This window comes from Orycteropus afer, unplaced genomic scaffold (assembly GCF_000298275.1).
Source record: "Orycteropus afer afer isolate SDZICR_OR568_19922 unplaced genomic scaffold, OryAfe1.0 scaffold00072, whole genome shotgun sequence".
In the NCBI taxonomy this organism is placed as follows: Eukaryota; Metazoa; Chordata; class Mammalia; order Tubulidentata; family Orycteropodidae; genus Orycteropus; species Orycteropus afer.
The window spans coordinates 8,109,634-8,134,413 of NW_006921659.1; the positions used below are offsets into that span (position 1 = coordinate 8,109,634).

Here is a 24,780-nt window from a genome sequence, read left to right on the forward strand (position 1 = left end):
CAATGAAAGCATTATCACTTTTCTGGAAGTTGCTCCTATTTATATTTATTAAATGAGACTCAAATTTATTTCTGCCTTTTTTCTATAGACAAATTGGTATCTAGATCATCAATTGACAAGCAAGTGGGCTCATTCACCCCATATGCCTGTTGGGGCCACTTAGCCATGCCATCATGATCCTTAAGATCCTTAAGTTTGACAGCAACAATGCCCAGATTCTAGTAAGAGAAGCTTTCTAGAAATTTGTTTTAAATGCACAGTGATAAATCTACTTCCCAAACTAAGATGTGAAGGAAAAATATTATCGTGGAAGGTAAGGCAGGAAGACCATGGTGAAGCACAAAAGTCATCCTGAATGTGCTACTAAGAAAAATGTTGTCACCAATGGAAAACGTGTTCCTTGATGTAGTTTCCCCGAGCTTCCCTGAGACCCTTCAGCCATGAGAGGGCTAGGTCTCCACATACATTCATACTGGCCCAAGCCTACGATGGCATTCCTGGAATGAATCCATGTCTTCCTTACTTCCACTACCACCCATGCCTGTCAACAAAGTAAAACAAACAACAAAAAACAGTCCGACAGAAGCAAACAAATCTTCCCTACATATGGGCTAATGCTTGAAATCTCTTAGAGAACACTTCTGGAGCTCATAATTAAGGAAAAATCTTACATTGTTGACAGTTTTGAGAAAGAAAACAGATCAGTGCTATCACATCACTCACAAGTGTAGTTCTGGAGGAGGGAGGCTTGGGGAGGAGTTGGAATCATTACTGGCTGCTTGAAACAGAAAGGGAAGCAGGGTGGAGACAAATTGTGTTGTGTCCAAAATTTGGTCTAGAGCTACCTTCACAACAGGAGTAAGATGTCATTCACTGGCCCCTCACTCAAGACACTAGACAAGCTTTGGTAAAGCATGAACATTTATATTTAATTTACATTTTGACAATTTGCACATAAATAACAATGTAAACCAGTACGTAAACATAAGATAGTTTGTTGTTCTAGCAAAGTAAAAAGCCAATAACTTTGGTCAGTTTTAACTTTGAGCAGAGGAAAACAATAAAACCACTGTTGATTGTGGGCTCAACATTCACATGTAAGAGGCCTAAGGAAAGTCAAACATTAAAGAAGCAAGATGTCTGAAGTCACTATGCACACCTTTGTAAAAATCTTCAAATATAAGAAAGCACAAAAGGAAAAGAAGAGAACAAATGAATGGTTGAGAATAGAAAGTGTCTGGTGTTGATGTCAGGATAGTGCTATTTTGGTTTACTTACAATTAAGAAAATTAAAAAATTTGTCAGTCTCACTATCTAAAGGAACAGATCAGTAAGGCTCTTAGGTTTCCCCAGATTATCTTAAATTTGTTCAATTCTGCAAGTTGACATTAATTGCCATGAACACAATGCTAACTACGTAAAATGGATTGATTAGTGATGTATCCTATTTAGGAGGGAGAGGAAAAGAGAAAAAATATGGTGGCAGAGTAAATAGTAGCATTTTTATTTCTGTGACTTGGTTGTGACCACATAATCACAATGTGGCAAAAGAAAAATAAAGCTGTCTTAGATTGTCCTTAATAGTAAAAAAAAAAAAAAAAAAAAAAATCTCTTTCTCCCTGGTTGTCATGTGGTCCCTACCTCTGCACTAACGTTTGGGCCAAGGTCCAAGCACACCAATGCGATCTTAGGTCTATGAGTGTTAAGCAAAGTCTCAGAAACGGTTGTTTTTTGTTTTTGGTTTTTGTCCTTAGGAAAAGTAGGTTCTTTTACATGGTTTGGCTCACAATTTAAGTGGTCATAAATATATATATATATATATATAGATATATATAGATATATAGATATATATATATATATACACACACACACACACATGGTATAGTGGTATAAATAGATTTATAAATATACATCATTCTTTGCTACACCTTGAATGCCAACATGTAATCTTTGGGTTTAGCAGAACAAAAGATAAAATGACACACATTCTATCTTTTTGGAGTACACTGCGTTTCTTCTCCGGGTAGCAAACCATTAGATAAGACACCATTTCCTGCACTACTGGACATACTCAATGAGGTAACTGTTGTTGAACAATTTTGCAATGCTCTTTCATCTTCAATTAAATTAACCATAAAATGTAAAAACACAAATACTGAGGACAGTTTGACATAAAAATATAAAATTGATGTGTTTGGGATAGGAATGTTCATTACCCGCTTTTACCCTAAGACAATGAAACTACCCGTTTTTCTGTTTTGTTTTTAAAGTGTGGCCTGAGCCGATCTACCTCAAACTCCTTCCTGGTAGAGCACCATGTTTGTGCAATTTTGACATAAAATAACCAACAAAATAAACAACACCCATTCTCAGGCCCCCAAACCTCACACATAGAAAACCACCTGTGCTTCGGGAAAGTTTTGCAGTGGTTTTAAACACAAGGCATTTTGTCTTCTTCACATTTTTAGATAATACGCTGGGATGCAAAAGTCATGTGGCTGGCCACTCTGAATGGTCACATGACTTTGGGGGTTGGTGGGGAGACCCCGCTTTTTAGAGAAAGAGGCAGGTTGGCAAAGCCTTCCCGTCACCTTTCTGGGTAAAACTGTGGCTTGGGGGAAAAGGAAAAGAAAAAAAAAATCAGAATAATCTACAGAAACACATTAGATTCCTTTTCTTGTTTCTTCTATCAGGTTACTAATGGGTGACTCTGCACACATACCCCCAAGTTATACAGTGCAATTCAAACGATATGATCCTATGATTTAACACATCCACTGTCTAACTTTGGCAATACCAAGACCTTATTTTCAGATATTATAGAAGGACATTGACTGAGGGAAGTAATGTATTTGCTTGATAAATCTTAGGTACTTAAGCAAATGCGCAGAAGTTATCTACAAAGAATGGTCACAAGACAAAAATATAACATTTATACTCAAATTACAAGGAATTTTTCCAGTCATTGTAAACGTTTTTAATTATTGCTTTCTGAACGATAAATTGCATAATAAATTATGGTGTATTATCATTGAAAAAATAATTATGGCTAGGCAATAGTCTTAGTAATGGGAAGGCTATGCAAACATATCCACACAAATACTCAAAATACACAAGTACAAATATATAGATGGGGGTGTAAATAGGTATATATAATACGTATATATATTGTCATTGCCTCGTTTATGCCCTGAGATTTCCGTAACTTTGGAGTTCCTTCTTTACTTCCAGAGAGGTGAGGTTTCCACTCACGTCTGCTGTCAGGAGAGCTTTGTAGAACTGGAATTATGTACAAGCAACTTGCTACAGGCACCCTGACTTGCCAAAGTCATAAGTTAAAAAACGAAACACTTTTCCTTTTCTGAAAATCTTAAGGATTCATTGTTTCAACTGTTTCTTGTTTGACCTTTACAGGTACCAGAGGTAGTGGGTGACTGTGAGGCAACTTCATGAGGGCCGGGTCTGATGATTCATAAAAGTTACACCCTGAGGAGAGGAGTCCATTTTCCATGTTTCTTTGCAAAGAAACTTTGAGGCCAGTGTCTTCCTTCTCTTTTCTGACGATGGCCAGAATTTCCTTCTCTACCACAGAGGTCACATCGATGTTGTCCTCCATGTCCTCGAGCCGGTCAGCGTTGTCACTGATGTCAAACTTCTCGATCTCTTCATTGATGCGGGTCAGGTCCTCCAAGGGCAGCCCGGCAGCTGGGGCCACAGGGCAGTTTCCCTTCAGGTGGACCTTGAGGCTGGAGAGGTGGATGTAGCTCTTGTGGCACTGGGCACACTTGTGGGGCCGCTCCCGGGTGTGTAGGCGCTTGTGGAGTTTCAGGTGCACAAACTGGGTGAACTTGGCAGGGCACACCTTGCACTGGTAAGGTTTCTCTCCTGAGTGGAGGCGCAGGTGGGTCTTGAGATTGCTGGTGCTACTAAATCGTTTGTGGCAAACCTGCAATGTAGGGAAGAGGCCAGAGACAGGAAGACCAAAAGATTAAAAGTTGCCAATGGGAGGGGCAAGCTTAAAAACACACACTCAGCAACCTGGGCGGCGAGAAGCCTCCCTGTGGCACCTATGGTGCGGCATTAAGCAAACAGGGCGATGTAGGCATACTGCACACGAGGTGGTGTTTATTTCCCCTACCATTTTCCACCCACTAGAAGTTGCCTGTGTCATCCTCCCAGCTTGTTAGCAGGGGCAGAGCACTGGGCGGTCCAGAGTGCCCTCAGCCCAGGGTAAGACAGATGTCTCCGTGCTGGTTTAAACCATGGGTATACGAGGTGGGAGGGCAACACCACAGACATGTCCTACAAAGGTCCAAAGTTTCACCCAGAGTATACTGCCCACCTGGCATTCATGTGGCTTTTCTCCCGTGTGTACCAGGTAGTGTTTCTGTAGATGGGCAAGCTGAGTAAAGCCTTTGTTGCAAGTCTGACATTTGAAAGGCCGTTCTCCACTGTGCACTCGGAGGTGGACCTGGAAAGAAAGTACATGTGTTAGCTCCGCTCCCAAACCAGCTCTGAGACCCAATGTCTTGCATCAAAGATTCAGGCATTCATGATGCACACAACTTAAGAAAAGCACCAAGACGAAGCCTTACAAGGTGCCAATGTTTTCAGGATGCTTTTCGTTTGAGCAAAAGAAAAAAAAAAAAAATCACAGGCTAAAAATAAAATAAAATAAACCCAGCTGCCTTTGAGTCAATTAGTAGAGCAGAGGCTTTAAACTGATCTTCTAGGCCACAACCCCACATTTTTATCCAGAAGAAACTTAAGTGAGAGCCAGTAACTTGTCTAAAGCCACCTAGCTAGAAGCAGCAAAGTAGAACCTAAATCCACTAGTTCTCAGACTGCTGAAAATGCAATTTATGACTTATGGAGCGTGAGCTAAATACACACAGGAGCACACACCACACGCACAGACACTAGCATACTGAGCTGACTCTCATCTCGAGGCCTACCTTCAGATTTGAGAGCTGGCCAAAAGTCTTGGCACAAACGTTGCATTCATACTTAATCTTGCCATTCTGCTTCTTCAGTGGATAGGGAAGTGTCTTGTAGCCAGTCATGTTTCTTTTGCTCTTAATGAGATTCATGGCTTCATCACTGCTGGGGGCTGCCATTGCTGCTGAGGTAGCTTTGGGTTGTACCACGTGCTCTGACGTGGCAGCTGTGCCTGCTGTTGGAGACCCGCTTGTCGGGTTACAAGCCTTGTCCTTCATGCTGGCAGCAGCCCCAGTGAGAGAAAAGGCACTGTGGGGTGCTGGAACAAGCACATCTCTGGGATGTTCAGGCTGAAGCAATTTCCGGGCTCCTTCCGAGGGCAATGAGCTTGGGAGAGAAGCAGGGTTGAGCATGGGGTGAGGCAAACTGCCCCCACTCAGGAGGTTACTGTAGACAGGATACAATCTCGGAAAGAGACCGAAGTTGTTGATGCCATTTATGTTACTCACAGCGCTCAGGCCATTACAATTCATGCCATAGGGGGGTAAAAGGAACTTGGGGTAGTGGGCATTGTAAGAGGGGATGAAAGCTGGTGGGAGGTGAGGGGGAGGTGCGTATCCAGGGTAAGAGCCCAAGCCTTCGGTGCCGTAGGGTGCATTCAAGTAAGCATATGAATCCCGATGTTCTTGAGAGCCAGGAGCCAGAGGGGACAAAGTATTCCCTGGGCTGCTGTGAGGACTGGAGCTTTTTAGGCTTTGGTCAGGGCTGCTTCTTGCTGAGGGACTTGGTGTTGTGGACGATGGAATAGGGGAATGAGTAATGTAAGTGGGTCTCTCTATCCCATAGGCGAGGGATGTTTTCAAAAAGTCTTCTGGTAGAGGAGCCCGGATCGGGTAAACAACCCGAGGATAGAAGGGCATTTCAGGGCTCCCATTTTTCCTGAAGTCATCCATGTCCTTTTCTGAAGTGAGGGGTGAAATGTTGGAACGGTAGAAGTCCCTTCCTTTGGAAGGATTGGAGTCCGATTTCAGGATTTCTTTCACGCTGTACTCTCTCTTTGGGACACTCTTTGGGCAAAGTTCACTTTTCTCGGTGCTCTGTTGCTTTGGATTGTTCTGTGTTTGTGCTGAAATGAATAAGAGAAGGCGATTACTCAGAGGGATCTAAAGAACTGAAGTGAAATTGCCAGAGTTACTCTCTCTTCTCAAGAAAACATGAGTACCAGCTGGCGACGACGTGAGTTAGCCACCTGGCTCCCTCAACGCCCGTTCATTCTAGAGTCTCTGGGCCACTCACTAAAAACTGCTGCTCCACTTCCTTCTCAGCAAAATGGGACAATGGCAGCATCTATCAAACGAATAGCACCGTCTGGATCATGTTGTTTCCATTAGTAAAAACCTTATGATAGAAAAGTGCTGTTCAAGCTTGAGCAGACAGCTTCCATTAAAATGGGGTGGAAAAATACCAGGGCGGGGGAAGGGGGTGTCAGAGGTTAATATAAAGTCATTCTGATGTTCACAGTTTACCTAAAGGAAATCAGCACACCCTGTGAGCTAGATGTGAGAGATTAAGACTCATTTCAAGTAATAAGCAGTCATCAATTTTTGCCTTGGTTCTGTTTAATACAAATTTGATAAAACCCTGTGTCAACTGCCTACGCCCCATAGACAGATGAGCAATGTGGATGTACCACCCCTTACCCTCCATCTGCTGACAACTCAAGAATCTGTCCAAAACTTGGTCTGGTATAACCAGGCCCCCAGCAAGCTGTCCCCTGGAATCACAAGGCGTGACACAGTCACTTGTGCCAAACCTCAACAGGCACTTCCCAAGCCAGTTCAATTACTTAGAGCACCAAAGAAAACAGAGGCAGCTAAGATGAAAGCATTTGCTCCAAAAGAAGGTATATGATTACTTGGTAAATATATTATTTAGTAACAGCAACAGTGAGCACAAACAGTCCCAGACTACCCATGCCACTGCCGGCCCTGCCCCTTCACACACACAGCCAAAGGCCTAGCTTCTGTGGATGAAGATGCCTTCAGGAAAATACAGGCAGAGCTGGGGAAAACCAAAACCTCCTGCTCAGCATTCCCTAGAAATCAAAAGTAAAACATAGGACGCCTAGTTTGGGCCTGGTTATTGGAGGGCTGTCAGTCAAACCAGAAAGTCGGTGATGCAGTAGATGCTTTGAGAGGCAGAAGAGCTCCCGGCCTCAGCATGAGTGGAGTGTGGGTTCCGGGCACAGTGCTGAAGCTTTTGTCTAATCTTTCTTTTTTGCTGTCTTAAAATTTTTTGTCTTAAAATGTCCCTGGCTTGATTGAACTGAGAAAGAACTCCAGACTTGATATCTGATAGGTCTAGAAATGAACTATATAGAACTCCAGATTCTGAACTCTTCAAATCCATTCTCAGCTGACAGGCTGGAGGGATTCGATTCCAGTTTGAGAGTTCCTCAGAGAATGTTATCTGCTGCTAGCTGTTACCAGTTACTCCTCCTCCGGCCAGCAGCCCCAGAATAAACACGGAGAAGGACACTATCAGGAAAGATGCTGATCAGGGGGGCAGTGATGGAAAGATTGTTGAAGGAGAGGGATTTCTGAAGCCACTAAACCAAAATAAATATCACCTTATCAGGCCAATATCAGTCTTTCAGTGAGGCCCAGCAGGCAGGAAGTTGAAATCGTCACTTTTGTTTTTTAAAGCTAAAATGGTAAGGAAGAGAGAGACAACTAAACTGGAAAACTGATAGGCGAGGCATCTCATGGCCACAGAACGAATTTTACAGAGGTGAAGAAGAGTGATTCGGAGACATCTGCTACAGAAGCCCAAACTACAAACAACAACAAAAAGATGCCATCCTAAGAAAATGAAAATATAGAAACTTTGCTCATAACTTTCTGCCATTTTTAGTCAGCAGATTATATTTAATTAAGTCTCATAATTTTTTTTTCCAGTGGCCCATTACTCCCTTGGTTCTAAAATTCAACAAAATAAATCCTCAAGTGTAAAAATATAAATCCATACATAGCACTGTCCCTCATAGTCATGAAGGTGCTCTTATTAAATACATTAATAAAGTTAGATTATAGAACTGCAACAAAGCTAATGATAGGAACCGAAAAAACAAAACAAAACCCACTGCCATTAAGTTGATTCTGACTCAGAGACAAGTTCCCATTGGGTTTCCAAGGAAGTAAATCTTTATGGAAATGGATCTTCCTTCTGCAGAGCGGCTGGTGGGTTTGAACCATCAACCTTTTAGGTAGCCTTAGGCACTGCACCATTGAGGCAGAGCTCCTTAATGATAGGGACCAAAAAACCGAACCAAACCCACTGCTAGAGTTGATTCTGACTCATAGCACCCCCCATTAGGTTTCTAAGGTGGTAAATCTTTATGGAAGTAGATTGCCCAGTCTTCCTTCCATTGAGTAGCTGGTGGGTTTGAACCGCCAACCCTCTGGTTAGCAGTCAAATGCCTTAGGCACTAGGGACAGCCAACAAAAAATTGAGATTTATAATTTTCTGCACAAAACACTTAGAAAAGTACCTGGCACATAATAAATCCCCAATAAATTCTTGCCATTTCTTATGCCTTCAGGAAGAGAAAGATTGCTATCTTACTCTAAAATCATATCCAGAGGGCAATGTTAGCCCCCCTGAGATGTTCTACAGGCAGTACTTAAGGGAGTCTATATGAAGGTACATTTTAAAAAAGCATCCCTCAAACAGCAGCTGAGTAATCAGTGGAGCTGGTGTCATTTCTGGCTCTCCCACTCAGCAGCAGCTTGAGTTAACATGAAAAAGAAAATCAAGATCTGTTTTTGTTCTTAAATCTTAAATGGCTGTAGGCGGACGAAGTCATTTCAAGAGTGAACTGCTTCTGAAGGCTCTGAATGGCTTAATTATGCCGACTCACATTTTCGATCTATAATAAGAACCCCCAAGACTACAAGAAAGAACCTAGAAGTTCTGCAGTAGGCAAAACAAAGCCTGTTTTCAACTGAAACTGAGAAAGCAGATTAACATTTAGAAGTCTATAATTTGGTCAACTGTTTTCTAAATGGGTTAGATAGATAGATAGATAGATAGATAGATAGATAGAAAAAACACCAAAAAAATTGGGAGGGTAGGGTTTCAATTTAATAGTTCTTACTTTTTTTTTTTTTTTTTAAGCTGTTTTGTTCTTTAAAGATGTTAGTCAGAATTTGTGATCTCTGGTATTTACTTGGGAGCTCTGGTGGCGTAGTGCCTAAGGCACTTGACTGCTAACCAGAAGGCTGGCGGTTCAAACCCACCAGCCACTCCTCGGAAGGAAGGTTGGGCAATCTAATTCTGTAGCGACACCACCTTGGCAACCTAAGGAGGGGTTGCTATGAGTCGGATACGACTCCATGGCAGTGCCTTGTGTTGCGTTGGTATTTACTTCTCCTTATCTCAGTTTATGTAAAATTCCTTCTCAAAATGCAAAACCAATTGAGCCACCATTGCCATCTAAGCTGTCACAGAGATTCTGGCTCAGAACCCCACAGGGCTTTGAGCACAGACACCCAACACAAGTCATTTGGAGACACACACAATCCACCTATTAGACCTGATGAAATAGTGGAAATTTTCCTGATAGAGTCTCAATCATCAGTTGCCACACCTAAGACAACTGGTTTCACAATTGGCAGCAGGAGTCTTGTCTTAATGTGACTGGCTATTGTTAACTCTATTCTTTACTATGAATATTGGGCAAGTAAAGGGTACCTGAAAATGTTTAGCCACCATTTTATGGCACTTTTAAAAAAAGGTTCTACATAAAGGAAAGGGGATATTTGAGGAAACAAAGGTGTCATTTCATGTGCAAGTTGCTTCTGAGTAAAGAAGAATATGCATTTGAAACTTAAAAGACTGTGCAAAGCCTTTCATTGGAAGACGAAATTGCAATGCCTTTATAACCTTTTATGATTGGCAGAGGGTGGGGGAAGTAGGTACAAACTTTATCATTGCTTGGTGCAAAGTCACTGGGCTGGGTTACCTCAAATGGAGTTAGTAGTTGTTGTTGTTGTTTTAAATGAAGACTTTCTCTGACTCCATGAATGATTAAGTTCCAGGAACATAAGGAGACCCTCCATAGGAAGTGACTTGCTATGCTAAGAAGATTAGGCAAAATCAGCAAATTTTCCTATGAGATGCCCTGCTGGAATATAGGTTCCATGAAGGGGTGACTGTTCGCCTGTGTCTTTTACCACCAACTCTTAGCACTGGGCCTGCCATGTACAGATGACAAAATATCTGAAAGGCTCCTGGAGTGTTCCACATGCGAACTATGGCAGAATCTCCAGAGCACTGAAGAGAAATGAAGGAAAAGAACCATCACCTTCGGTCAGAACTTTATTATGCCTGCCATGCTTATTTTGGAAGCTCGTTTGTTTCTAAACATTCCAAGATCCTTTCAAAGCTCAAGGGCGTACTATGTGTGTGTGCGCGCTGCCTTGTGGGACCACGAACTCAAAAACTCACAGAACCAAATGGTGGGGTGCTTGGGAGGTGACTCTCTGGGGGATGTGCTTGTGCTTTACAGTCCCAGATTTTCAGAAAACTGCAAATGCCCAATAGTTCCGAGATCACAAGGGAGATCAAGTAAACCTGACAGTGTGGATGAATACCAAATGACTATAGGACAAGAAATTGGCTTGTTAATGGGTCCTAAAGTTTAAGTCAAAATTACGATTTATATAAAAATTGGTATTTATCCCAAATGTCTCAAAGGTAAAAATGTGAACTAAAACAATTTAACCTTCAGATAAAGCATATGAGACAATATATTGATGAATTTAGGTAAAGAGTATTATGGGGATTTTTTGTACTACTCCTGTAACTTTTCTGTAAGTTGGGAGTTACAAGAAGACAAAAAGTTACCAAAAATTCAGCATTCAGTTTTAGTTTTTAAGCCAAAAAAAAAAAATAATTTTAAAAACTGCTATATAACCAAGAGTATACAACCACAGTAACAACAGAGGTCAGGATTTTATGCTAATTCCTCAATCATTCAGAGAGCCCTTGAGAATGACTAAAATGAAGGAACCATTTGCAGAGAGAGGTCCAGACAGTAATTTTAACCAAATGAAAAAGTAAAAGCTAAGGAACTGAGAACTTGTTAAGATAAAGTGATAAGCAGCTACTATAATACTGATTAGGAGATCAGATAATTAGGTTTTTACCATAAGGAAGGAAAGGAAGATAGAAAAGCTTTAAGGTTATCCATTTCGAATAATATTTGAAAAACCATTACTGAGACTTCTTCTAGGAACAATCTTACAATGTCCCTCATCAGAGTATAACTTGATAACCAAATGAATAGCTCCACAATATTTTAATGCATGTTTTAAGCGCCAACAAATTATCACAAATAAGGGGCAATAATTTGCATATTTAGCATGTCAGAACCAATCCCTATTATGTTCCCACTGGTCCACATTAGAATCAAACACATATTTCTTCCTGTAACTTTCTGAATTAAACACTCAAAGCAGTTCTTAATTTATTTTCTAATGATCCAAGTTTAGGGAATAGAGACTTTAAAAAAAATAATAAAACTCTTCTGAGTCACTAGTTTAAGCCACCTACTGTGGCCTAACAGATGATGAAGCTAATTAAACAGGTTATTAGCGCACGTGGACAGAACTGACACTGCTGGCGTTTAAACAATGTTTTGTTCCGAACCCACTTACTGAGATTCATCATTGTCAGCTCTCCGGGATAAGGGTAGTGAAGCCTTTCTGAGAAGTCCCGACAATACCACACAAGAAGTTCCTGGTTGGCAGGGATGGGCTTAATGGTGTAGAAGTAGATGTTCATCCCGTTCTGACATGCAGCTAGGTTTTGCTCCCGGGCAGAATATGCAGGATTCACATAGCGCATCCAGTTGCTTTTCTCCTCATTAAAGCCGTCGATGAAGTGGTGAAGCTCCCCCCTGGAATAGATCTGTCCAAAAGAGAAGGCAGACGTGTAAAAGAAAGTCAGCCCCAAAGCAATGGAAAGCTTCCCCCAGCACCTCTAAGAATAAACATAGCAAGTATCATGTGTGATACCTGGTCCCCTATTGCCTAGTTAAAAAACAATCAAATCCATTTAGCAGGAGTAGTCTTGAATCAGCAGAAATAAGGGCGGTTACAAGTAAGGCACACTTTGTCAGTTACCTTTTCCATTTCAGTTTTATCATCTTTCATGTTTGGGAAAAACAGCAGAAGAACGAAACACACAATTTCATTTAAGGAGCTGCCTCCGACTGATTAAACCACCACAGAGTACTATTTTGCTACAGCGGTGAATGGCAAATGGGCGATGCTGCTAACTTCAGTTCCGATTATGCTGACTTTTAATGCTTTGAGTCACCTGGGTAAGACTAAGATGACTGACTACGTCAAACTGAGTCTCTCAGTTTTTCTATGGCCTCTGTACTTGCTGTTTCCTACACCCCCGCCCAAGGCTTAAACTATGCAAACATCCTCCACCCCCAACCCTCCAAGTCCTAAAGTAACACTTGTTCATATGAATACTTGGAACCTTGCCTTTTTATGGAAACACTGGGTGGGGCAAAGGTGAACTTCACCTGCCATAACAAAGTGAACACCGGGACAGAAGCCAGAATTTGACAGTCTACTAAGAAGTCACTTTTCCTCTTGATAAACATGTTCAGCCCTGCACTTTTCTTTCAAGCCAAAGGAGAGGAGAAGGAATCCTCTTATCGGTGAGAAGATTGGCTCAAACACCACACAGAGAGCCATAGGCTTGTGTTTTGGGAAAAAGAACAGAAGAAAGTATGTAGTTCTTTAAAGGCAAGGCATAATGAAGAATTCAGAGTTTGCCCTGAAGTAATACTACTTCTGGTTAACAGATGCACTCAAGACACTGGGTATTAAGGTCGAGGTAAGAAAGAAAAAACTATAAATGCTCTTACTGAAACTGTAAAGAAACTCCTTATCCTTCTACAGAAAGTTTCTTTCTCTCTCTCTCTCCCTCTCCCCCTCCCTCTCCTTTTCTCTCTCTCTCTCTCTCTCTCAAGAAGTATTGCCTTTTCTTTAAACTTAAGACATTTTCTTATACCATCAATACCTGGCTATCTGCAACTTGTAGTCCCCAAGTAGTAGGACCCTGTTTGCAGCAGAAATTTTGCTCTAACAAAACAGCAAGTTTTTTGCTTTGTTCTTATTCACACACTTTCTACATTAGTGTATAAATTGTTTCTGCGTCTCACGCAAACATTATCAAAAATAAAAAGGAACTCTGTCCCTTTAACACAGGCAGTAAACACCAGAATCACTTTCTTTTAAGAGTAACTTCCTGTAAATTGTGAAGGGGGAAATACATGTGGCTTCATCAAAGCAGCTTGTGAGAGCTTTTGCGGTGTGTTTTGTTAAGAGAAAATGGAACAAGGCTGGGTGAATTCTGCTATCAAGCGGGGTTTTCAAGTTTGTTTACTCTGATGTGCAAACTTCCAGGAACATGGGGTTCCATCGCTCTTGCACTCTTCGCTGGGGCGGAAGCTGCTTTCTAAAGTGTGCTGCTTCCAGTCAGTCTTCCACGGATTACAATTTACTGTATCCTCATTTGAAAACAGAAATGTCAGTGCCATGAAGTCACACATATACACACCCACAAGAAAATAAAATAATGCGAACATGAAACGAACGCTGTTCCCTATCACCTCACTACATTTCCATATATTATCAAGAAGATTAAAAACGTGCTGACTCATAGTACAGTTACAAGAAATAATGCCACTGGTTTCTCAACTTGAACATCCCTTCTCTCTCCTTTGTGTCATTTGCATGAAACTTTTTCTTTCTCCACAACAGATGTTAGTTTTCCTGCCAGCAAAATCAGAATGCTTTTAACATGTGGAACAGTGTCTCTGACAATATCCCTTGCATGTAAAAGACTGATTGAAATAAACCTTCCTAAGGAAAGCGTTTGAGTTACTTACTGTGAGTCTTTAATGAACCAGGGAACGCTGATAGTGATTGGGGGTGTGTGTGTGGGGGGGTGTCTCAGGTGTTCTTGCCTTAATTCAAAATGACCGTGCATTAATCAGATGAATAATGTCTTTAAATTCAGACCCTTGACTCCAAGAACTTATACACCTCTATGGCTTATTCTGAGATGAATTTATTGGCAATAAAGGCAAAAATGCACTCATTGACATTTCTCCATTAAAAATAAAACAAGGAAATATACTTTAAGCATGAGTAATTACTAAATAAAACTTGCAAGCACTCAGTGTTTGTGAATATGTAATGACTCTGTGGCTTGGAAAATAATAAAATAAATTTCTAAAAACACAAAATTCTCTGGGCAGAAAAACACACACAAACTTGTTTCTCAGGGATAGCTACTGAGTGACTCCTCAACAGAAGTCTTTTATAATGATAATGTGACAAAAGACTAAGGATTCTAGGCAAAAATAAGATAAGTATAATCTGATTCTTGTTATCATGCTGTTGTTGTTGTTATGTGCCAGTCGAGTTGGAGGACTCATAGTGACCCCGCCTTGGGTTTCCAAGGCAGTATCACTATGGAAGTAGATTGCCCCATCTTCCTTCCGAGGAGTGGCTGGTGGGTTTGAACCGCCAGCCTTCTGGTTAGCAGTCAAGTGCCTTAGGCACTACACTACCAGAGCTCCCCTTATCATGCAGTCACTTCTTAAAAGACTATAAATAATGGTGTTCTATTAGTCATATACATTTGATGCAAGTATGTATAAAAAATGACTTATTTTTAAATTTAGTAAGCATATCTTTATATTTCTAAGTAAAGAAAGGGAATATCCCAGAAATATATACTGGGAAAAGGGAAAACATTCTGACTTCTCTTTGTTCAAGACTAACTCAAGGTCTTTTTCTTGAGGATCTCATTTCACTAAGTGCACCTCTGGGGGCTTTTCTAAGCCTGATATCCCAGAGGAAACTGTATTTGCCAGATCTGTTAACTGGATGTTATAAGAAAACTAATCGTCTCACAGGTTTTGTAAGCATTTTCCTTATGCTATGGAGTAACCGACATACCATCAAATCCAATAGCTTTCCGGTACAGACTCACTTATGTGGTCCTGTTTCCGTTTCCTAAGCCCTATCTTCCACTTAACTTTCCTTCATGTCATTTATTTTTAAGACAATTCACTTATGATAAGTCTTGCATTCAATTAAAGTTAACTCAGCAAGAAATCAAGAAGGGGTGAAATCTAAAGCTTGGTGACTCATTACTATTTCCTTGCAGAGAAATGCAAATGAACCTACCCTTGAAGCAAGCAGCATACTGTTTCCTTTCATCACAAAGCTCTAATGAGTTGCAAAAATTAAGACTCACATACAGTCCATATCTCCATCATTAACCACCTATAGGCTATGTTTCCAAGGCCACACATTTAACCAGTTTCTTCACATTTGTTCACAATTCCCTGTGTCCTTGGGGAGTCTAAATACTTGTGGGTAAGCCCCAGAGTTTCTCAGAACAGGTTGAAAAAGGAACTGACCCAGCTCTTATAGTTCCATTTTTTTTCCTAAGACTTAATGAGTCTGGAAAAGTTTTCCTTCCTTACCCGCCAAAAATATTTCCTGTTTGCGTTCTTGGGAACTGTATCGTTGGTGTAGATTTCACCTATTAGTGGTCCAAAACGTGTTCCTTTCGGTATGTATTCTCTACTCACTACTCCAATAACCTAAAGAGGGTAAAACATATGAAACAATTACTTTAATTGTAAAATGTTAACCAATGTTTTTTATTTCAACGAACTGAGTTATTAAGTGGTAATACTATTAGTTGGAATCAACACAACAGGAATGGTTTTTTTTTTTTTTTTTTTTGCTTAATACAACCAATAACCACAAAATTGCAATACAGACGGCAGACATTCATGGTGCCTACATCATTAACAATAAGCTTCACCTTAAAGGGAGACCCTCTTTTAAGCTCCGAGATCATAAGCAAATATTCAACCAAGCATTAAAATAGTCTAGAGAATTGTTCTCAAGTAACCAAAAAGGCTTTGTTTTTCCTTTTTGTTTCCCCAACACTAGAACAGAGCAGATAACCATTCTGTATCAGAATCAGCATCAGACATTGCAGGATGAATTAGATGATCAAGATTAGACCCATTTCAGCCTGCTCCTCGTTTCCTATTTCTCTTTCTCCTTCAAACAATAAACACTGGTGCTTGAGGGAAATAAAAAAGTTTTAACCTCAAAAACCAAAATAATCCTCTTTGGTTTTTCCATAAAGGCCTAAGGAACCAGAAACCGAATACATTATTATTACTGTTTTTTTTTTTTATATTCCATGTGAGGTTTTTTTCATAGCTTATAAATTCTCTTTAACAGAAGAAAGATCTTCCAAGTAACTTTGTTCTTCTCTAGTTATCTTCTACTCAACAGTGGTCAAAAGTCCTCCACTGAAATAGAATTTATACTGAGGAGCGCTGTAGGTTCTAAGAGCTGTGGGTTCTGAGATCTGAGGAAATGACCTTCTCGGTCTGTGTGTATGACACATTTTGACTTTGTAGTGCCTTGCTAAAGAAACATGTGAACTATGACAATTCTTCCTTGATCATAAATTTTTGGGGAGGGGGGAGTTAAAAAAACATCACCAACCACAAATCAGGAAGCAATTCATCACTATTCAAAAGAGCTCCTCTGTGAGCAGTTCTTTACAGCATTTCAGTTACAATTTTGTTTTGGTTTAGTCCCTCACTTTTCCATCTTTATTTTCTTCTTATTCAAATTAGCCTGATAATTATTTACTACATACCTTACTGAATTGAACTGGGGGTAGGGAAGAGATCATTTTTCCCCCCCCATCTTTTTATTATTCCTAGTGGTTTCTATGTATTTTCTTCTTCCTGAGATGGCAGACTCAAATATATGAATCAATAAATTTTCACAAATTGCTCATAGTGAAATGTTAAGATTTTGGTTATTATTATATACACTGATATCTCATTAAATCACATCAGGAATTTAAATCTCTATTTAAATGGTTATGAAAAAAGCACAACTGCATGGTTATGACAGACCAGTCTTTCTCATGTAAATTTCTTAACAACCAATTTAAAAAAATTAATATTCAATGTACAAGTCAATGGAGCATATTCAGACTGGAAAGAGAAAAAGAAAAGAAAATTTCCTACACCTAACACAAGCTGAAACAAGGTTGGTGGGCTACAGTGTTATTTTTGGTCTTTTATGAATTTCTGGCAGAGAGCTGAAAAAAGCAGATGTTCATTTCATCCTCCTCCTCTGCCTTCATTTACATCTATCTGCCCTTTCAATAACAGTTCATCGTTATTGGTATTTGTTAGCAGGACAACTACTGGGAAGGAGAGTTTTTCAGAGTAGTCGTAAGAGAAAAAAATATATTTAAAGCTTAGGTACTTATTCAAAGTCTCCATGTTTAGATATACATATTATTATCAAATCTAATTAATTTGGACAATTCATGGAATTGACTTCTTTGACACACAAATCATTTGGCATTCATATTTGAATGATTATTCTATAATATTAAAATGACAAACAGGAAAAACAAATAATGCCATTTGTTGGCCAGCCAATAATTAGCAGTTGATATTTTCAACATACCCACTTTAAAGCATTAATTTTAAGAAAGGTACTCAACTGGTTCATCAACTTTGTTTTAAATTATAGTCTCCTGCAGACCGTGTCTTGAGAGTCAGAGCTTGATTACCAACAAATAGTATTACATTTAGGTCAGGGATTTTCCTCCAAAGTGCTTTTTTTTTAAAAAAAAAAATAATAATAATAACAGAATGGGCCTCTTGGTTTTCAGCTATTAATCTTACACTAAGAAAACACATGACATTGTCTCATGACCAAACACAAGAAGTCAACTAGAATCTTTATCCTACAAAGGAATCTACGGAGGACAAATATTTGAGCACAACTATGGGCAAGTCATTGGGGAAGATTTAAAGCTGTCCTGGAAGTAGTTCTTGCCATCTACCACCTTCCATGAATTCAGTAACAAAGGGAGGGTCTGTGGTAGAAGACAAGCCTGAAAATCCTAGAACCCCAAACAAACAAACAAAAGAAAGCGCACTGCCATCGACTCAATTCCAATTCATAGTGACCCTCATTGGGTTTCCAAGGCTATAATATATTAGATATTCTCTTTAAGGGTGGGACGGAACTTTAATGTTTATACTGCTATTATATGCAGAGCTATACGGTACAAGATAAACCCACACATTTAAATAAATATACGCAGAAAATCATAGAATTTTTAAGTTCGAAGGACTTTTGTGCTTTACAATGTTATCTATCTCCATTCCTAGTCCAGCATTCTTAATACACAATAAAATCCTTCATCTCAAATCTAAGTCTGAGCTATTATTCAAAGAAGACATAAACGCTGCAACTCTAAGATTGTGGTGCTTGTCACAGGTTAGATTTGGTGGGGGGATAGGAACGTGGGTTGCTTTTCATGGGAAGAGAAAGACCAAGTCAAAGTTATTCTCTGGCCCTGGAAAACTCCAGATGGGTTTCCACCTTGCCAACCCTATCTGCATGACCCACTGCTTATAACACTCTGTCACTGGAGCAGGCTAATGTTCAAAGGAACCTGGTGTGTGCCTTGCATTTCACAGTGCTAAAAGGACTAATTAAGAATGTGTTCATTCACCTAACTCAGGAAGGAAACTTCACTGGAACTGACCAGGGTCCTAAAGAATTACTGCTGGGGACAGGCTGCTGTGTGCCTTCTGTAAACCTATCAGTGTGAGCACGCTGGGCTTCAACACTTCCTTGCTTCACTTGCTCCCCACGGAAGCCCTTCTGTGCTGTGCTTTATGTGCAGAGTCGACCCCTGCACCACGCGGGCAGATCTGTCTCTGTCAGTGGTCTCAGTTAGAGAGACACCTAGACATCCGTAGCTTCCAGACAAAAACCAGAGCTCCTTGGGCTTGTTTTCATTTACACAATGAAGTAGATTTTATAGCTTAGATGGGATTGAGTGGGGTGCTGAATGAAATTCCATTTATTATTATTATTAAAGCAAATTCTTCCTTTAGGAAATATGCAAACAAACAAAGTGGTGGGTTTTAAGGACAAATATTATCCAGGCCTAATGTGGTACGAGCATCCTCACCTCAAATTACATTAAGATCATTTTAATTACTAGCTATCTCTCCCCCTCCCCTAACCTCACCCTGTAAAAGTGACTCATTCAATTAAAATTCTATTTTGAATATAAGGATATTTACCTTAGGATGACAATAACTCTATAGTGGACTAAGGCCTTCAGCCTGTAATTCACCCCATTTTTTAAAAAAAGGGGTGGAGTGAACAGAGATGTTTTTGGAAGGTTTCCTCCTTAACTACATTAAAGGAAACACAGTAATGCTACGGTACATCATCTCTCAAATAAAAGGCAGTATGAAGACGAGAGAATTGCATGTTATGGTGAGATACTTTTTAAAGATGACTTCAGTTAATAATGGCCCTCAATCAAAATGGACATTGAGAAAGTCCCTATGACCAGCCTGATGTTTATCACCACCCTACTGGGAGGGTCAGACTCTGAGCCACAGCACCTCTTGAATACAAGGGATCTCAACTGAAGGCAGCAACTTGCACAGCACTCCTGCTTCTAAAATATAAGTATCTAAATTGATCTTTCTGTCTCTAAGTGTTCATAGAAGATTATTTCAGGAGGGCGAGGGGAAAAACCCCATAAAATAATAACCTATCAGTTTTAAAAAGTTTTGAATACTATATCTATCTTTGGTTTTGGTTCTGGAAATAGGAAGTAAGAACAGCCTCATTAAAGGTACAGAACGATTCTAAACCAAGTCTAAAAATGAGGGTGAAGATCTGAAATATAGTTTGTATGTTTTGTTTTTAAGCCAAAAAAAAAAAAAAAAAAAAGGTGCTGACACATAGCGCAAATTCATAATGAAAAATGGTCATGTTAAAAAAAAATCCCCAGTTCTGTCAGCAGAACAGTACATAATGTAATATCTCCTGCTATTTAAGGGAGGACAAGATAAATCAGTCAAATAAAAACTACATGTAAAAAGGGTTTTTTTCCTATTTCCACGGCTCATGAGACTTATAGGGCTGACTGAATAATGATAATGTAAACATTTCATCAACCCGAAAAGTTTCTGTTCTGGATCTAGTTTGCAGCTATCAGTAGTTCAACCCCACCATCTCTTTCAACCACTGACAGGGAGCAGTCCTTTCCCAAAGTTCAAAAAGGAAGGAGGGAGAAACTGAGTAACAGGTACAAATTCCAGAGTAATACACTGAAGACAATTCTGCATATTAATTTTGTCTCCTGATTCCTTTTATGATTAGGGACTGAAAATACACTACCTTAATCAAATGATTCCGTTAAAGAAAATATGGGAAATAGGGTAAGAGAAACCAGACACCTAGCTTAGTTTTGAAGGATCCCTCCTTAAGAGCAAGAGCCCTGTGTGTTTTTTGGTTGCTTAACATACTGAAACAGAGTTACAAGTTTTGAGAATAATACAAACAAGCTTAATGAAGCATGGCTCTGAAATATGTTAAGATGATAAATAAAACCACAGTGACACCAAGAGGGGCCAGTGTAGCATAATCAAAAAGCACTGGCTGAGGAAGTGAGAAGACTTTACTCCAAGTCCCAGCTCTGGCTCTAACTATATGCCTTGAACTAAACGATCTAAGAACATTCCTTGACTTAGCAATAATTTAAGCAGAATGATGGAAACAGAACAACTCTTAATTCAGAGCTGAATTGAGGACAAGGACATTAAAGTATTAAAAGGCAAAGATGACCCGCAGGATAGAGATCTTTATTTCTGTCCCAGTGGCTGGACAGGGCAGCATAGCACAAATTAACCCTACTACTACTACTAATAGGTCAAATTTGATTTGGGGGAGCAGGGGGCGGGAAATCTTCCACCTTTTAAAGCCACAGTCAAACTTTAAATACCCCAAAAAACAAATCCAACACTGATTCCATGGGCCACATATTATGAGACTTTCCACTGAGAAGGCTATGACTTTCTGTAAGAGGTATAAGCAAGGCTGACCTCTGGAGTTAAAATTTTGGTAACGTTAATATACAGTTATAATTTAAATTTTGCCCTTTATAAAATCTGCCTGTCTCTCCCAACTGCAAAAAAAAAAAAAAAAAAGGTTGAGCTTTAATGAAACTCAAAGCAGAGTGGCTCTATTTAATTTTAGACAGCTGTGTCTCCCCCTTACCAAAAACACTGAACTCAGACACAAACAGGAAAGAGACAGAGCTTTTCCCAAGCAGGCTCTAAACTCCTTCAAATGCTGCTCCTTAGGGAAGGGGGAAAGTGATTTGACGTGGCTGTAATAAACAGTCCCAGTGGCACACTCGGGGTTCCTACAGCAAAGGGTCTTCTCCTCAGTACTTCCTGAAACAGTAATATAACTGACAGTGGTCTGTGGTGGTGATGGGAAGGCAGCAGAGGGGTCGATTGGTTCAAATTGGTGAGAGCAACTGTGGAAGCCGAATTCTCAAAGCAAGAGGTGGTTCTGCAAGCTATTTCACACCCAGCTATAATAATCGGTATATAAAAGGGTAAACACAAATCAGTTACTCATTCCTCATTTATGTTTTCAGCCTCTTTGAAACAACAAAGAATGTACCCACTTCAGAGGCCAGTAAGGAATCGGTTTGCCAGCCCATCCAGAGCCAAGGAGCTGCCACAGATAAACAATGGTTAGCTCTTCAGTCATCCTAAGAGAGAACACTTTTACATGAACCATCACTCTAGTTCATAAACACGTCAAGGTTTTGAGAACAATTTTAGAAACCCAGCTAATAAAGCCAGCTTGTTAAAAAAGAGTAAAGCCATCTAATGTCCAAAGAGAGACAAAAGAAACATAAAAAACTCTTTTTAAGAAAAAGTATTCACCCTCACCAGCTAATGTACAAGAAAGATATTCATGCCAGTGGGTTCAGAGCAGCTAGCTGCTTTCTCTGAGTTCCTGACAATTCATCCACCCCATGCTGCAAGTCCACATTTCAACTTGCCAAATGATTTAACTGTTTACTAAATAGTATGGAAGAGTTGGAGGCGGTGGAAAGAAGGAACTGGCTTAGGGAAAGAGAAAGCAATGAGAGAAGTGCATTTAATGATCAATTATTTACTGATACTTAGAGATTCTCACAGACAGACAGACCTCAAGGGCAAATAGGGAGATCTGGCCGTCAGGTGTCAATCTTCTTCGGTAAAAACTTGGAGGCTTACCTCTTTGTTGTTTGTGGCATATTTGAAAAGCAGATTCCTTGGCAAGGATGCCTCTGCCTGAACTGAAGTCCCTCCGTCGGTGCCAGAATCCCAGGGGTGGTCGTTCACAATGTATGTACACTTCTCTTCAAACTCGGGCTCTGTCCACAGAGTCATATCTGCGTCCTCCATGTCCATTTTCATGGTCCCCTTGGTCCCCTCTCCCAACCTTTGAATCCTCACAAGGTTGGAGCTACACTTTGGGGCAGCCTGGAAGAGAAGGGAAAAAGGCCTTTAATCTCCATTGTCCTGCCGTTTCTGTGGCTCTCTCTGAGAGGCTATGACTAATAGAGTAGTCTGAAGACTTTAAAAGCAGATGCAGAGTGCTTGGTACAGTTGAGTAAGAGCCAAAAAGCCGTATAAAGTAGATTGTCTTGAAGAGGCAAGATTTTTAAATATTACTCTTAAGCTTTTTTTTTCAAAAGTGGCAAACTCATGGGGAGGGGGGGACCCACCTCCAAAAAATCCCTGGCTTTACCTCTCACAGCAGAAAAATGTTGTGGGTACTCAAGTCTTATGTCCAAGAATGCCTGGGGTCATGGCCGCCAGACCCTCAGCGCTGTGGAAAAGCTGCCTCAGAAAAGTGTCACAAACAAGGAGAGGAAGAGGAAGGAGCTCTGTCTGCCTCTGAATGAAGCTAAAAATGGAAAGCGCGTGTGGCGTAGGAGCGGAACCCAGCCTGCCTTTTCCAAATGGGGAAGACTGAACTTTCCCACCAGCTCCCAACGCAAAACAACTTTCAAAACAACCTGCCCCCCCCTTCTGCTGCGCTCTCTCTTTCATCCTCTCACATGGAAGGCTGAAAAGGGCTGCATCCTGCCAGCATCACTGAGCTGCAGCCTTTCAGAAATCGCTTGGACCAGAGGAATATTTAGAGGAGAAATGGGTGAAGGGTGAAAACAGCCTCCAGTTTCCTTTGACCTGTGGGCATCTCGTTCCACATTGAAAAAGCCAAAACAAAACATAAAATTGTTCAAAAGAATTCCCTCGAGAGAATTCATTGAGGAGCCCTTGGCTACAAATAGCACTTTCCATTTAAATCTGGAAGTATACGAATTCCCAGAAGTCACTATGTGCTACAGTTTACTGTAAAGTTATAACAAATCTAGAGGAGTCAGAGGACAAGCTCCACTTCCACTTGTAAACTGACAGGGATGTTCCCGCAATTCCTCCCTCACACTTAGGAGCAGTGCTTGTCAAAGCGAGAAGAGGTAACCAACTTGTGTGATGTTTTCCCATTCACATACATATTGATAACAAGCTGGAATATGGGGCATCATCTCCAGGTCAGAACTTGTACCTGGTTAGAACATAAACATAAAACTCTGTGGAAGTCCTTCAAGGAGGCTTTTATATCCTTCCACTCTTCCCTCATTAGGACGCTCTTTGTGAAAAATAGATGCAAAGCTGTCTTTCCTTAAGTTAAAATTTAAGACAACTTATTTTTATTCAGTTCCAACATGTACACTCAGGATCCTAAATAAAGGAGGGTTTTCTCTCTTTTTTGGGGGGTGGGGAGAGGCAAAATTTAAAAATTACACCAACCCAGAATATTTACTTTCTTTGATGGGAGTGGGCAGAAACTGAAATTTCAATGAATTGACAATTATGCCTAGAACCGAAAGAGTTAATGATTCATAAGGAAAAAGTCTTTCAAATGTTGGACAGCACTAAGTGCAAGTGCAGTAATACTGAAGCATTTCTTGTTTTCACTGCGACTAGGTTAGCAGGAAAAAAAAAGTTTTGAGATCAATTTCAGAATAACAATAAAATTAAGTTCCTTACCAAGGTCGTACCCACAAGTTTTCCCAAGCACAAATCCAACATCGGAGATAAGTCTCGCTCATCTCTACACAGTCCACATTGCTTCCCGCGTCCTCTCGCCAGGCTGATCAGGACTGACGCGCACCTCGGCGGTCCCTCCTTTTCTACCGCCGCCCGGGCGCCGGCGCCGGCTGTCCGCGGACAGGTGCCGCGCGCTGCTCTTGCTTCTCCGCAACACTGGAGGGCCGAGTGTCACGGCAGCACGTTCAGGCAGTGTTAACCAGACCAACAGCTCCTTTCCCCTCCCTGCTGCAGATTAGCCACTCGCCGTCTGATTCACTCCTACCAGCTGCCAGAAGTGGGGGCGTGGCCACACCTGGACTCGGAGGAGCCGCGCAGAGCCGCGCCGAGCCGAGCCGAGCCGAGGGCTTTCCCCCCAGATCGCGAGCAGCCGAGCTTCCTCTCCTTAATGTGGATTTCAACATTTTCCTGGAATCTTCCTACTTCCCTTTGAAGGCACTTAACCTCAACGTTTACTTGGCTGTACTGTATTCTAAATACACCAGACCGCCCTTCTTCCTGCTGAGGTTTAATAAGGGGCGCACGTTCTTTTTTTTTTTTTTTGGTGGGGGGGAATTACCTAAAAATTTTGAGTCCCTCAATTCAAACCCCTAGTGACAGATTATACAAAACCTGACTTCGGAAGAGCTAATTAAAATATTTTTGCATCTAATGTACTGAAATGTAGCTATCTAGGACCCAGGCTA

At 40.6% G+C, this 24,780-nt stretch overlaps 1 protein-coding gene across 1 annotated transcript; it reads right to left on the minus strand.

Moving 5' to 3' along the window:
• Positions 1-3,370: 3,370 nt before the first annotated feature.
• PRDM1 (PR/SET domain 1) lies at positions 3,371-24,256 on the minus strand. Its single transcript, XM_007940844.2, has 7 exons — positions 24,035-24,256; positions 22,211-22,459; positions 15,524-15,643; positions 11,658-11,910; positions 4,956-6,064; positions 4,343-4,471; positions 3,371-3,946 (listed from the first exon to the last, which is right to left on the minus strand). Exons 1-7 carry the CDS (start codon positions 24,074-24,076, stop codon positions 3,371-3,373), a joined length of 2,478 nt encoding a protein of 825 aa, XP_007939035.1. The 5' UTR covers positions 24,077-24,256.
• Between the last annotated feature and the right edge of the window lie 524 nt (positions 24,257-24,780).

Coding starts and splice junctions, on each gene's coding strand:
- PRDM1 (XM_007940844.2), bottom strand. CDS start 24,076: ATGTTGGATTTGTGCTTGGGAAAACTTGTGGGTACGACCTTG. Junction 22,460..24,034: donor AACTTGTGGGTACGACCTTG/GTAAGGAACTTA, acceptor CTTCTCTTCCAG/GCTGCCCCAAAGTGTAGCTC. Junction 4,472..4,955: donor GCCAGCTCTCAAATCTGAAG/GTAGGCCTCGAG, acceptor CTTTCTTTCCAG/GTCCACCTCCGAGTGCACAG.